The sequence below is a fragment of the Bos taurus genome, chromosome 26 (assembly GCF_002263795.3).
Source record: "Bos taurus isolate L1 Dominette 01449 registration number 42190680 breed Hereford chromosome 26, ARS-UCD2.0, whole genome shotgun sequence".
Lineage (NCBI taxonomy): Eukaryota > Metazoa > Chordata > Mammalia > Artiodactyla > Bovidae > Bos > Bos taurus.
Window position 1 is genome coordinate 30,700,471 of NC_037353.1, and position 15,622 is coordinate 30,716,092.

General features: G+C 37.4%; 1 protein-coding gene across 18 annotated transcripts in view; it reads left to right on the top strand.

Moving 5' to 3' along the window:
- The window catches only part of ADD3 (adducin 3), a 132,301-nt gene extending 120,832 nt beyond the window's left edge, over positions 1-11,469 (top strand). For 10 of the 18 annotated variants that reach the window (XM_010820023.3, XM_010820026.3, XM_059881789.1 and 7 more), the window contains 7 exons: positions 365-547; positions 1,105-1,362; positions 2,689-2,808; positions 3,247-3,333; positions 6,670-6,793; positions 8,468-8,563; positions 9,188-11,469. In XM_010820023.3, coding sequence (XP_010818325.1) covers positions 365-547; positions 1,105-1,362; positions 2,689-2,808; positions 3,247-3,333; positions 6,670-6,793; positions 8,468-8,563; positions 9,188-9,480 — 1,161 coding nt within the window. In that variant the 3' untranslated portion in view covers positions 9,481-11,469. The remainder of the gene's footprint in view (positions 1-364; positions 548-1,104; positions 1,363-2,688; positions 2,809-3,246; positions 3,334-6,669; positions 6,794-8,467; positions 8,564-9,187) is intronic. The other 8 variants (XM_024985523.2, XM_024985524.2, XM_015460732.3 and 5 more) reach the window with 2 other exon arrangements.
- Positions 11,470-15,622: the final 4,153 nt, after the last annotated feature.

Here is a 15,622-nt window from a genome sequence, read left to right on the forward strand (position 1 = left end):
CTTAAATTCACAATATGGTGTTTTTATTCCTTTAAAATTATAACTTTCAACAAAAGTTTAAACTGGACGGCCATGGGAAAACTGCAAGGAAAGAACTTTAAAATTTGGCAAGAGAATTCAGTTTCTTGAAATATGTTAAAGGGTATGGCTCTAAATGTGTTTTCCATCAGGGAGGGTCAGAGCCCTGGAAGGTATGGATAGATGGAAAAGCTCCTAAAGCTGCCTGCTTTCACAAGTTTCTTTGTTGGTATCCTGAAGACATGTTACAGATACTTGCAGAATCAAACTTGTGCCTTTTGCAAAGTGAAGTGCCCGTTCCAGTCTTTGCAGTCGTGTGCCTCTAATACTGTGCCGTGGATTACAGGTGCAGGCACTGGCAGGGGCAGGTGGGGTGGACAATCTGCTTGTGCTGGACCTTCAGAAGTACAAAGCTTCCACTCACACTGTAGCGGCATCTGGAGGAGGAGGAGTGAATATGGGTTCCCACCAAAAGTGGAAGGTTGGCGAGATTGAGTTCGAAGGGCTGATGAGGACTCTGGACAACTTGGTAGGTAAAAAATTGACCGTGAGCTTGATTTCATGTTTCCAGATTTAGGACCAGATGTCCCCTCCTCCCTGTGGTTTGGGAACATGCTCATTACTCCTCTGGGAGCAGTGTGACCCTAGGAAGGAACTTGGTGTATTTTAAGAATTGGTGAAATAGGCAACTGTCATCTTATCTTAGATTTTTACCCTCTTCCGCTAAGAGTTAGAAAGCAGATTGCCTTCAGACCCAGGAACAAAGACTTAAATGAGCACTGAGATTTGGCCTCCAGAAAACCAGTTTATATCTTGGAAAGCGTTTCTGGTCAGCAGTTTTGAAATTACCTTTGTCAGAAATAGTTGTGTGAGTGGAAATTGCTTTGTCAGCTGAAATCAATTTTAACTAGATCTTGAAATTTGCTTAACTTCAACTCTAGTGTTATGTGGCAGTTATGTGGAGTTTTGGAAGGATTTCCCCTTTTTGTTTTTCAGCGAAAGAATCATTTGTTTAAAGAATTAGCCTCTAAATGCTGCGTTTGGGACAAGTTTGATTGCTTCAAATGTGGTTTCTCCCTCCCCCAGGGATATAGAACAGGCTATGCTTACAGGCACCCTCTCATTCGAGAAAAGCCGAGGCACAAGAGTGATGTAGAGATCCCAGCCACTGTGACTGCCTTTTCCTTCGAAGATGATACAGTGCCCCTCTCACCTCTCAAATACATGGCACAGAGGCAGCAGCGTGAAAAAACCAGATGGTTGAACTCACCAAATACCTACATGAAAGTGAACGTGCCTGAGGAGTCTCGGAATGGGGAGACGAGCCCCAGGACCAAAATCACAGTATGTCCCTACTTAACATGGTTTGCCTAGTTACTGATGAATTGAATGGTCTGTGTTGAAGATATTGGGCAAGTAGAATATAATATTAATAATATGACTATAACTTATTAGATAACATTTATGCATGGCACTTTGTTCCACGTGCCAGACACGACTGAAGCGACTTAGCAGCAGCAGCAGCAGCAATGGTACCAAATTTTGTGAATTACTGCATATGCTGCCCTTAGGCAAGATCTTGTAGATAAAGAAACAGGTGATCTTAAAGTTTTCAGTGTTTTGTCTCAGATTTGGTTTAATTTTGGAGTGCTTATCATTAAATATTCTCTGCTGCTGCTAAGTCACATCAGTCGTGTCCGACACTGTGCGACCCCATAGACGGCAGCCCACCAGGCTCCCCTGTCCCTGGGGTTCTCCAGGCAAGAACACTGGAGTGGGTTGCCATTTCCTTCTCCAATGCATGAAAGTGAAAAGTCAAAGTGAAGTCACTCAGTCATGTCTGACTCCTAGCGACCCCATGGACTGCAGCCTACCAGGCTTCTCCGTCCATGGGATTTTCCAGGCAAGAGTACTGGAGTGGGGTGCCATTGCAGAATTAGTTCATCCTATCATATAAATCAGTAGTATTCAGTATGGAAATACCTAGGCATCAGTGTTCTCTAGTCAATATGATTTCTTATCTCCTAGTAAAAGAACATATGTTTCCTAGAATGAATTTTCTTGAAAGGAACTAATGGCTGGTCATCATTAATCTTGATAAATACTATCCTTCTTTGAGGGATGTGATGGATAAATGAGAATTATATAAGGCTGTTCCACCCCTATGGTGCCATTATACTATAGATTACTACCAGATTATCCCCTTTGCAAAATGCTAGTTAGGAGCTTGGCCCATTCTGTCAGCCAAAATTTAAAAATGCAATCTGAAAAACTAAATCCTAAGAGATTTCTTGAGTCCTTTTTGATGACTTGTTAGCCATCATCACATGATAAAACTTCAGTGCAGGTGGCAACTCTAAATGTGAGTTAGTGTGAGAAGCTCTAAATGCCTGAAATATTTTCACCAACATGTTTAAAATGCCAAAAGGAGAAAATTTAAATAGCTGCATAATTTAGTGTTCTTCATGGTACCGACGTTTGTTTTTAAGTGAATGCTAATTCTAACTAGTATGGGAGATAAACTAATTTACCACTAAAAACTGCTTAGTGAAATTCTTTAACATATTAGCAGTGTATGCCCCCACCCCCTTGAATCAATAAACAGTTGTCAAGAACCTACCATATTTCCTTAATACAAAGCTTCATTCTAGAAATTTTTGACTTTTTTAGTGGATGAAAGCCGAGGACTCTTCTAAAGTTAGTAGTGGAACACCTATCAAAATTGAAGATCCAAATCAGTTTGTTCCTTTAAACACCAACCCGAATGAGGTACTAGAAAAGAGAAATAAGGTAAGATGTGGTCTTCTGTGGCTGGAAGAGGCATTTTATTTTAAACATAAAACAATGTTTAAATCACTAGTAACTAAATCTGATTAATGCTAAGTTTAGAGGTTTGCATACAGAAGAATTTGCAATTTAATTCTGTATAATTTTAGCTTGTATGGAATACCTCCAGCTCTTTTCTGGTTTCTGATAAGAGGGCTGTATGGGGAAGAAGTATTAAGACATATTTCTGCTGTATTAGTGAAAAATGTAGCTCTCTAACACTGAAAGACAATAGGAAATCTCATGTCAAGAGGAGTGGAGGAGATTAATGTGAGTTGTTAGAATGGTAAAAGAGAGCTTTATGGAGGGGGAATTAAAGCAGCCCTTACCCGGGGTGGTCAAATAGTAACCCAAAGATCACCTGCAGAGTTGCCCCCAAGAACTTACTGTTTTTCAATTCAGATTCGAGAACAAAATCGATATGACTTGAAAACAGCAGGACCACAGTCTCAGTTGCTTGCTGGAATTGTTGTGGATAAGCCTCCTTCTGTAAGTCCATGAAGCAGTATGATCTTTGTTTTCCCAATAATTTCTGCTTTTTAAATATGAGTAATTGTTTTTACTAAAGTTAGTATAAACACAATTTAAATAGTCAAATAATTCACAAGACTTAAAATGTCACTTTCAATTCCCAATTTCTAGGGGCAAGGACTTTATTCTAGCATTTACTTTGGTTTCTAAAGAGCATCTTTATTCTCCTTCTTGATTTATCAGTTTTAGACTTCAGTTTTATTTCATCAAATCTACTTCATCAGCTATTAGAAGTACCATTGTTTTATATATCACTAAATGAGATACAAATGCTAACATTTATAATTGTTAAGAAACCAATGATAAGATGAATCCCGATTTCAGAGATGAGAAATTGTGAGAGAAAAGCACATCTTAGAATTAATGAAAGATAATAGTGGCTTCTTTTATGGATGATGAGGATTTAGCCTATTTACACAAGGCTTCCCATTTGCATTCTCCCAGTAAGGTTGTATCACGATGTTTTGTCTAGGTAGCTTTCAGTGTTTATATTTTTAAATGCTTACTGCTGAGCCAGGTAGTATTCCAAGATGACATTTCCTTTCTTAGACAACTTTTCTGGCCCCGGAGAAAAAGCTGCCTCCCTTATTCATTGACTTAGTATTTGGGATATATTAGGCTTAGTTCTTCCCAAACTTTTCTTAATATTATTTTCCATAGAGTCAAAAGTAACAAGTAATCTCTCAGGTCCAGCTCTTTGTCATTGTCATTAGGGTCCAGATCTTGGCTAGCTGCTCTTTAGGCCAGATATACTGGCTCATCCTGAGGTTCCTGTGCTTCTTGCTATGTGGTTCTGTTTCCTGCATTCTGTTTATGTTGGTGTGCTTTGTAGTAGATTTCTTTTTTGTTTCCATTTTTAGCATTTAGTAACCCTTTTCAATCTGCAAAGTCTTGTCCTTCAGTTCTGGGAATTTTTTAAAGTATTTCTTCAGTTAAGTAGTCTTTTCCCTTCAGTTTCTTTTTCTGTCAGGTTATATATTGTTGTTGTTCAGTCACTAAGTCATGTCCGACTCTCTGCCACCCCTTAACTGCAGCATGCCAGGCTTCCCTGTCTTTCACTGTCTCCTAGAGTTTGCTCAAATTCATGTCCATCAAGTCGGTGATGCCATCCAACCATCTCATCCTCTATCACCCCCTTTTCCTCCTGCTCTCAATCTTTTCCCCACATCAGGGTCTTTTCCAATGAGTCGGCTCCTTGCATCAGGTTGCCAAAGTATTGAAGCTTCAGCTTCAGCATCAGGCCTTCCAATGAATATTCAGGACTGATTTCCTTTAGGATTGACTGGTTTGATCTCTGTGGAGTCCAAGGGACTCTCAAGAGTCTTCTCCAACGCCACAGTTTGAACGCCTTCAAATTCTTCATCTCTCAGCGTTCTTTATGGTCCAACTCTCACATCCGTACATGACCACTGGAAAAACCATAGCTTTGACTAGATGGACCTTTGTTAGTGAAGTGATACACTGTCTAGGCTTGTCATATCTTTTCTTCCAAGGAGCAAGTGTCTTAATACCAGGGCTGCAGTCACTGTCCGTGGTGATTTTGGAATACAAGAAAATAATATCTGTCATTATTTCCACAATTTCCCCTTCTACTTGCCGTGAAGTGACGGGACCGGATGCCATGATCTTAGTTTTTTGACTGTTGAGCTTTTTCGCTCTCTTCTCTCACCCTTATCAAGAGGTTCTTCAGTTCCTCTTCACAGGATATATACTAATGTACTGTTAGTTGGATCTCTGACTAAGCCTCTGATTTTTTTCTTTCCTATTTTCTCTTTGTCTTTTATTCCTACTTTCTGGAAGATTTGCTTGACTCTATTTTCTAAGCCTTCTATTTAATTTTCTGTTTTGATTTTTTTTTAATTTTAAGACTTCTTATTCCCTGAATATTCCGTTTTTTTCCTTATAATATCTTGGTCTTGTTTTCTCTTTACAGTATTTCCTATTTTCCCCTCTTATTCTGAGGATATCAACTTTAATTTTTCTTCAGCTCCCTTTATTGTCTGTTTCTTCTGAGTTCCCTTTTTCTTCTTAATTCTGGTCTCTTCCATGTTGGAAACTTTTCTTCAAGTGTCTGGAAGTCTGTGGTAGTCCGTCTGTATTTAAGAATGAGACACTGAAAGCCAGTCGGAGCTCAGGTGTGTGCAGAGCTTGGGAACTGGTGAGCTCCTCTGCAGGATGCCTGGGTGTGGACCAGATTGTTTCTTTCAGGAGTGCCCAAGCGCTAGTGTCTGTAGTTCTTCTATCTGGGGTCATTTAATTTATCCAGAGAGTTCTCTATTCTCTTGCCAGTCTGCCTCCATCATCCTGGGAGCCCTTAACTGTGTTCTGTGTCCCCAGATCAGTCGTTCTGAAGAATAAGCCCCTGATCTTCTGCAGAGATGAGAGAGAGAGTAATGCTCATGTGTGTGGAACAGGAAAGGGGGCCTGAGAATCTATCTGTTCCTCCTTCACACTTCTAAGTTGTCCCTTTTCAGCTTTTCTTCACAGCGACTTTCTGTGGTACTTGAGCCTTAACAGACCTCTACAGCACACAAGCAGGCTTCTTTTTTGCATTCTTCTTTGCAGGGCTAAGGCTTCAATTTTCTCATCTCTGCCACCTGCTCTTCCCACCTGCTTTCCATCTTCCGACCATGTGTTACCATTTCTCATCCTGTGTTGTCTCCTCTTCCATTCTTTTGTCCTTAAAAGTTTACACCATTTTTGCTACTGTTCCTTTACTATCATTTTAGTAGGGTTTTGGGAGGAATTTTCTTTTAATGCATGGGTTCAATCTGCCAGATTTAGCTCAAAGTCTCATTAATTTCTTTCCTAAAGCAAATAGGTACAAGTTTATTTTCATAGCAGATTTTAAAAGTTTTCTTGGTACAGTTTAATTTTTCTAAGCCTTTTTTTTACAAAGGCTTTTTGACATTCTTGGTTTTTAAGATATTTCTTAGTTACATGGAAGTTTCTAGAACTTGGTTTAGTTTTCTTTTTTTTAAAGAGTTATTAAATTTGACCTATGCAGCCTTGAGGAAGCATCATTGGCAATTTTAGTCTATTGGATCAGTAGTCTATAAAGTCATTAATCTGGATATGAATATTTTAAAACATGTTACTTTATCATTTCTTATGGGTGTTGTGAGTTGAGGTGTCACATACATCATATATACATTTAAGTGGGTGTATATGAAGTTGTAGGTATATATATATGTAAATATATAAAAATAAATATACATATATGAGTATGTATGAGTAAATATACATATATGAGTATGTTACTCTTGGTAACAAGTCAGTGTTCTTCTTCGCAAGACCATGCAGTTTGAAGATGATGATCATGCCCCACCAGCTCCTCCCAACCCCTTCAGTCATCTCACAGAAGGAGAACTTGAAGAGTATAAGAGGACAGTCGAACGTAAACAGCAAGGTCTGGAAGGTCAGTTCACTTTGAAGTTAAGCCCCAGCTAACCACACTGCTCACAGAGCCCCTTGAGTTGGATGATAGAAGGCAGTCAGGATTTTTTTTTTTTAATGTTTCTTTACCATCAGTTGTTCCATGTGCTCTTTCAGTCTTTACTTGAGTGTAAGTAGGATTAAAATGTGAAGAGCTCCCACAGACCATGTATGTTAACATGTAGAGAAGGCTGTTTTCCTTAGAAAGCAATCTGATTGCTAGCAGAAAGTCTTCTACAGTAAAGTGAAATCTCCAGATGAGTAAACAATCACTAGCTAAAGTAAATGTAGATAAATTAATAAATTTAAACATTTCAGAAAATGTGGCTTTTTAAAAAATTTTGTTTTACTTTGACATACTTGTAGATTCACAGGTATGTGGCTTTAATGTTTTGTAAAATCTCTGTTGCTCCTGGATGTCTCAAGATGTCATTACTGTAATTTTCAAATCTAAAATAAAGTGGGACACTAGAATTTTTATGTGACTTTACTTAAGCACATGGGCACTCTAGTGAGGTTTCTTTTTCTGACTTCAGAACCCTAAGTAAGGGTTGCATTTAAGAACTGTTCATGAAAACACCAATTGAATACTAGCTCACTTTTACTCAAGAATAAGAGATTCTTTATAGAGAGGGTTCTCAGTCTTGGGTCTTTGGATAAGCTTGAGACAATCTATGAGCCATCTGAAAAATATCTTAAATATGATATAAAATATTTGCTTAATTTTATATTTGAGGAAGTCAGGGGTGCAGGGAGGAGGACAAGAAGTCTATGACCCCAAAAGAGGGTAAGAGCCTCTGCTTTAGAGCATCTTCAACATATAGTTGAAATTTTTACCCAAAGCAAAATAGAACCACTAGTTAAAAAATCTTTGTGCCTGTTTGATATCATGTAGAAAGAACTAATGACATCTGGATCATCCAGGAAACAGTTCTCATCAATGTGATAGTGTCTTTGTCACAAAAGGGAGTCATCCTGACTCATTAATATAATCACATTAAATGTTCTAAGTGGTATTCTTCAACTTATGTTCATTCTAACATAAGATTGGAAACTTTATTTTTGTATTTTGTAAAATGTCCCTCTTTAATCTCTTATTTTTTGAAAGCCTAAAGATGCCAGGTAACAAATATAGCACAATAGAACCATCTCCTTGTGTGTATATATATATATATATATAACTTTATAAGTAGTTTCTTCCACATTCATTGTGACCTGAATTAGCTCACTAATATTGCTCCAATAGGAATCACTAATTGGATATTGTTCAAAAATTCAGTGAGGCATTTTGCCTCATTAATGTAGCATCATTGGTGAGGCTTTCAGATTTCCATTCATTTGGCTGCTCAATGTATTTTTGGTTTTCTAACACTGTAGCAAAAGCTAAATGCTTGTATTATTTGCCTGGGCTGCCAGTAGCCATGCTTCCTTAAAGCATGTATGTCAAATTAGCAGTAGCAGCCGGAGTGTTAACACATTAACCTCCTCTTTTCCACACATAATGATTGATGTGTGGGATAACTGTGAGCATGCTCAGCTCATGGCTGAAGCGTTTATCATCCCTGTGTATGCAGGTATTTGATGTATGCACTAACCTTCCTAAAATCTTAATGCTTTTTTGTTTTGCATGGCTTTTAACTAAACTCTTATCCAACAGATGCTGAGCAGGAATTACTCTCAGATGACGCTTCATCTGTTTCACAAATTCAGTCTCAAACTCAGTCACCGCAAAATATCCCTGAAAAATTAGAAGGTATTCAATGTAATTTCCCACAGCCTCCACCCAGTTAATCTTTAGAGTCTGTCCCTCTGTCGTTTGTCTTCATATAAAGAAATTGAACACCTGATACAGTAAGTTTCTCACCATGCACTTTACTTACAGCTCCCAGTGACTTTATTTTCTTTTATTATTATGGGGTGCTACTTTTGTTCAGCATTTATACCGATTTACCTTAATCTGGATTTTGGCAACATAATAGTTCTTAAGAATTTGTGAAATTAAAATTGGTTTGTCATATGTCTTCCAATCAGAAGCATGAAATTTTTCTCAACTTTGATTGCCAGATGACTCCAGAATTAAAGAAAAATATATGTATATTGTCTTCCTCATTTATACTGACTTGATTTACAATGAAACTGTCAAGTCATCAAACTGGACTTATCTAGCCTTCATTCTTTGTTCTAACAACTTTCTTCCCTTTATACCATTTAAGAGCATTAGCTTCATGCTAATAGGCCCATAGTCTATTAAAATAATCATCTGTCTTTATTGGGATCAAAGTAATGCCTTAGTACATTGCTTAAGCATTTCAGTTTTGTAAAATAAAGCAAAGATGTTGACTATATAAAATAACAAAAAAATCCTCTCCTTTTATAGAAAACCATGAGCTATTTTCCAAGAGCTTCATCTCCATGGATGTACCTGTCCTGATAGTGAATGGCAAGGATGACGTGCATGGTGTTGAAGACGAGCTTGCTCAGCGAGTAAGCAGGTTAACCACAAGCACCACCATAGAAAGCATCGAGATAACCATCAAGTCTCCAGAAAAAATTGAAGAAGTCCTGTCACCTGAAGGCTCACCTTCAAAATCACCATCCAAGAAAAAGAAGAAATTCCGCACTCCTTCTTTTCTGAAAAAGAACAAAAAAAAGGAGAAAGTTGAAGCCTAAATAGAGTCTTTTTATAATTGTTACTACAATGTGACATTGCACATTTAAAAACCACATATAAGTTGATCATTAATATGCAGTGGTAGATCAGATTGGGGGGTCTGTAGCAAACTGGACTTTTAAGAACTGGAAAGAGTTTTACTAAAAGAAAAACATATTATGAAAACACTTTCAAAGTCATCTCTCATTTTCTATGTCCAAAAAAGGTTTTGAATTTTTAAACAATTGCTAGTTTTGATTAGCTTTGCCCTCATGAAGTATTATAATCCCCACAAACAGATATCTGTCTGAATTACTTCAGGCCTTCTACATAATATCTGTTGGAAAGAAATTACCAGTGAACAAGTGAGAGAATTTTTGTTTCTCAAAACCTGCTTCACTTGGTAATGAGATTATAGTTTTTTATCATGATTATTGACTGTAACTGTTGGGTTCCCATTGTTTCAATGGGCATTAACAGAATGCTTTAAAAGCTTCTAAGATAAGAATCTATAGCATTAGTATACACTGGCACATAATTGTTTTTTTAAAATTTAAGAAAAGATTCATTTGGAATTTTATTCATAGTATGAAATTTCCTCACCTGAAGTAACTTTGTTTGCAAAAAAAAAAAAAAAAAAGGTCATTTTAGTAAACTATAATTTTTGAAAAGTTCCTTTTTTATTAGTTTAGAAACCCCCTTATTTTTCAGTGAAGGGGATTTTATACACATAACATGGGTTATTTAGTTTAACTCTGGCAAAAACGATTTTTGTATGTTGAGGCGTTTGTATACCATTCAGTATAAAAATGTCATAAGCATATTAGCCAATCATTTAACAGTAGAGCACATTTGAGGCTGCTTGGTACTAAGTATACTTTAAATATAATTAAAGAATCCAGGGACTTAGTATCAAAAGGGGATTAGAGCATTTAAAGGCATAACAAGATTCATATTTGAACCTTATAATGTATTTTTCTCTTAGTATTGCTAATGAGTGAGAAAGCCCTCACATGGTAACCACATGGAAAGGAAGAGACTGAGAGAGGAAGTGAGCAGTGACGGGAACAGGAGAGGTGTCATGAGAAGAGTTCTAGGTTGATGCTGCATGGCCACGATAGGATTTGAAGTGTCATTTATTTACAGCATGTCCCCGATGGCTAACATTTTGTTTCTCTGCCAAAACCATTGTATTTCTTAGTTGACATTCAAGTTTTAAAAGGGTGAAATCCTTTTAACGTTACGTATTTTTAGAAGGCGGCGCAAAAAGAAAGCAGTGGGTCTAATCCCCACCCCCGACCATGAGAAAACTACCACTTCTTAATTTTTACCAATTTTTCTTATGTTTTCAGTTAACTTTCTTTCTAATGTAAATACAAATTTAAACCTAGACTTAATATAGTTTTTTTTTTTTTTTCCCCTTTCACCCAAGTAATGTCACAAATCAATGTAAAATCAATGATCCAAAATAGTCAATGGGTAAAAATAATCCAAAGTATTTCTGGAGGGTGAGTTGGTGTGTAAAAAAAAATTCCATGGATTATAGTGTGTTGCGGGGCTGGTTCTGTTTGACTGTGAGTGTTTGATGATGCAAAGTTGAAACGGAGCCTGGAAAGTTCATTCTAGATCTCACTAACTACTGGAATCAGTGTTTTAATCTTAGTGGAAAACTTCAGTTGCTTAATTCTGTGTTTGAGGATTCTTTTTTGTTCTACATCATTTATGTTGTATTACAATGTATGTAGAAACAGTAACCTGTGAACTATGCTTTTCCATAACTTTTTAAAAATATATATATCTTAAATGAATGCAATGTGCATAAGTATTTTTTAAATGCAACAGTGAACTATTTGCACCTTTTGCTAATGCCTCTATTTACTTGCTTTGGCATAAAGAATGAGCCAATGAACCTCTGTGTCCTGTGGAAAATGTATAAATGTTATCTGATATTGCTCTTAGATGTAATGCTAATTAATGTAAAATCACAAATAAACAGTATTTTAAATAGATGGACTTGGTATCATGAGCTTTCTATTCATGAGTGGTTACTTATCCTGAACTAACTACTCTGTGGACTGTTGAGTTTTGTACTGCAGTGAGATTCTGAGTAAGACTGACACTTCTGAATAAGAAATGTCCTGATACATTTATTTTCAAATTAGTTGAAAATTAACTAATAAGCTCTTCTTGTTTCAGCTCATTTTGGAGGAAATATTCCCCAAGTGACCTATTTTTCTTTCTTGATAGGATGTGACAGTCTTAAATATTTTTCTGGCATTTATAGAGATCTTTGAAGGATTTTAGATTCTGATTCTCAGTCTCAGTGCTACATGGATGTAGAATAGAAAATGTTGCAGTGTATATGTCGAGTTTATACCTTCTCTTTAAATTTTATATATGTAATAACATAACATTAAAAAGATAGTAGAATAGAAAGGTTAAAATTATACCACAATATTCAACAAAATAGTTTATTCTCTTCCAGCTCTTGTTATGTATGTACTTCCTGTGTATTGGTTATCATGGTATGGATGTAATTTTATTCAAGATTTTTTCCTACTTACTATAGCATATTCTATCTTAATGATTTTCAAACTAAATCACTCACATGACTGATGTCTTATGATTTTTTTCCACCACTTTGTCCTAAAAATAGAGTGCAAGAGGGGAAATCATGTTAATTGAGGGTTCTGGTTAATTGAAGTTTTTACTATAATTACCCATTATAAAAATGAAGGGTTTGGGCAGAGAAAAGATTCATAGTCTTGGGCATATTTAATTATTACCTTGTCTTGTAAATAGCCCTTTGGTGAAAAAATTGCTGTTTTAGAAAGATGCTCATTTGAAAATTCCCTTTCATAAAGCAACAAAGGCAATTATCTTCAGTCCTCACTTAAGAGTCCATAGAGCATGAAAGGTAGCGTTGCCTGTGCCTTTCCCTCTATTGATTAGTATTTTCATTCAGCAGGGAATAAAGAGAACAAATGGATCAAATTTTGACAGCATTGGCTTTTCTTAATATTAGGTTTTGTTTTGTTTTGACATAGGCAGAGAACACATAAAGGCAAATTGGTTATTTTTTAAATTCAAGGGTGATGTATATTTATGCATCAATATTGCAATTTCGACCAAACTAGGATTTTAAACAAGCAATCTTCTTTGTGGCCACTAGAGGGTGCAGTAGACCTAACAATCCTGTGTATTTCTAGCCCTTGAACTTTCCTTTTCTTAAAGGCTAAGCACCACCATGTTTATGGTCAAACACCCAGAACTTACAAAAGTTTGTTGCTTATCATTCTCCTCACTAGACTGTTCTCAATTTTGTTGTCTCGGCACGTCCATTTCACCAATGCACATACCACCAGCAGGGACTCTAATGCCTGTGAAGAACACACTGAAAATTGTTGAGGTGTGATCTCAGGAAGTAACCGTGGTAGACAGTAACTCGGAGGAGGAGTTTTCATGCCTGTGAGTGGCAATATAATGCCTGCTTCCAAAAAATAACTGACATTTTTTTGACTGGGGAGATAACAGATAGTATCTGTCATTTTTTTGGTGCCTTCTGTGTTATCAAAAACTATGCTAAATGCTTTTCATGTAATACCTCCTCTGGCCTTTCCAACATCCTAAGAAAGTAGATGATATTATCCTCATTTTGTAGATAAAGACTAAGGCTTGCAGACAACAAAAAGGAGGTGCTAGTGTTTCACTTTGATATACAAATTTTTACGATTCTACTGCTGTGTGTGTGCCAGGTCCTGAGTGTACGCTTCCTGGGGGAGTAGTAGCTTACTTAGTGTGAACTCTTAAGTCCACCCATCCTGAATTCATGTTTTGATATAAGACGGGCTGTAGATTTGGGATAAAACATTAACTTTTGATTTAGAAGACTTAAGTTTACCCCAAGAATTAAGAAATTGATGAATGCCTGAAAAGTGGGAACAACCTGTGGTAATTCAGTCCTTTAGGATAAAGAATCAGCTCTTGAACCTTCATCATGACACCCAGAAGACAAGATATCTATACTTTTGCATAAGATGCAAAAAAGAGTTGGGCAGAAGCTCTTTATCTTGGCTTAAAAAAATTTTTTTTCCAAAGTTGGGAGCAAGGAGAGACATTCTAAGGAAAGTTATTTTTAAAACCTGGAAAGACTGTTTAGTTATAGAAGTATTTTTAAAGATAAATAAACTGTAACAACTTAAATCTTATTTAAATGGACATACTTGGAGATGATCTTCCTTGGAGAAAAATGCTAGAATATATGCTGGAGATCAGAACAAGAAGCCAGCCTTTGGGAGTTTTCAGAGATTTCATTTCTAAGAGATGACCATTAGGGGGCAATCCTGGGTCTAAATTTAGTTTTAGTTGATGGAGGCCAGAAGGAAATGGCAACCCACTCCAGTGTTCTTGCCTGGAGAATCCCAGGGTCGGGGGAGCCTGGTGGGCTGCCGTCTATGGGGTCGCACAGAGTCGGACACGACTGAAGCAACTTAGCAGCAGCAGCAGTTACTTCAAAATGTCTATTTGGGGCTTGGATTTGCATCTGTTTTCTGATTATGAATTACTGGATGCAGAATCAGTTCAGTTCAGTCGCTCAGTCGTGTCCAACTCCTTGTGACCCCATGGACTGCAGCATGCCAGGCCTCCCTGTCCATCACCAACTCCCCGAGCTTGCTCAAACTCATATCCATCGAGTCGGTGATGCTATCCAACCATCTCATCCTCTGTCCTCCCCTTCTCCTCCTGCCTTCAATCTTTCCCAGCATCGGGTCTTTTCCAGTGAGTCAGTTCTTTGCATCAGGTGGCCAAAGGATTGGAGTTTCAGATTCAGCATCAGTCTTTCCAATGAACATTCAGGACTAATTTCCTTTAGGATGGACTGGTTGGATCTCCTTGCAGTCCAGGGAACTCTCAAAAGTTTCAACACCACAGTTTAAAAGCATCAGTTCTTCAGCACTTAGCTTTCTTTATGGTCCAACTCTTACATCCATACTACTAGAAAAACCATAGCTTTAACTAGATGGAACTTTGTCAGAATAAGGTTGAGGAAAGTTTATAAACACTGAATTACTTCATGCATTCCTCCAGCCTAGTTATCTTGTTCTGACTTAGGAAGAATTAGTCCTCCAGAGAAGTTGCGCTTGCCTAACACTAGTCGTTCAGAGACGACTCAGCCAGAATCCAAGCACAGATCTTCAAGTCTGCATCTCAAACACTTGTCTGCTATACCGCAGTCTCCCTTGGAAGCCCATTGGATCATAACCTAGGAACAGATAAATAAACAGTATCTAAAATCCCCTGCAAATTAATGTTTAGGACTTTATTATAGGGATAGTTAAGATAAACATATTGCAGAACAGAGCTCGTGTATTATTTATCAATAATTAAGTCAGTTAGATGCTCTGTGACACTCTTCTGTTTCCTCTCAAGTGAATTAAGATACTGATTGCTTTCCTACTACAACCTGTGATATTTAAATGCCATTTATACCTTAAATGACAAACTGATATGTTTTAATATTCCTTCCTTAGCAAATGTTATATGTCTTAGCTAGCAGACAGGTGGACATGTCTCCAGTTATTTTTAAGGCCTGTATGATTTATAGTTGGTTAAGTCTTGATAATGAAGCAATGGTGAAAGTTACTGATTATTTCTGCACAAACTACTTTAGGTTCTGTCATTCTTGGGCCAGTGCTGACCTTGCTTGTAATAGTAAAAAAAATAAAAAAGAAAATTCCTTTATTTTCAGTCCCGAGTAACTCCTATCTCTAGGCAAAATACTACTGCTGCTAAGTCGCTTCAGTCATGTCCGACTCTGTGCAACCCCATAGACGGCAGCCCACCAGGCTCCCCCGTCCCTGGGATTCTCCAGGCAAGAACACTGGAGTGGGTTGCCATTTCCTTCTCCAATGCATGAAAGGGAAAAGTGAAAGGGAAGTTGCTCAGTCGTGTCCGACTCTTATCGACCCCATGGACTGCAGCCTACCAGGCTCCTCCGTCCATGGGATTTGCCAGGCAAGAGTACTGGACTGGGTTGCCATTGCCTTCTCTGGCAAAATACTAGTTCCTGGCTAATCTCTATACCTTAAAATCAATAGCATTGATTTTATTAATCCAGTTTGTATGTTCACAGGAAAATTATTTTTCTAAGAAATCATTCAG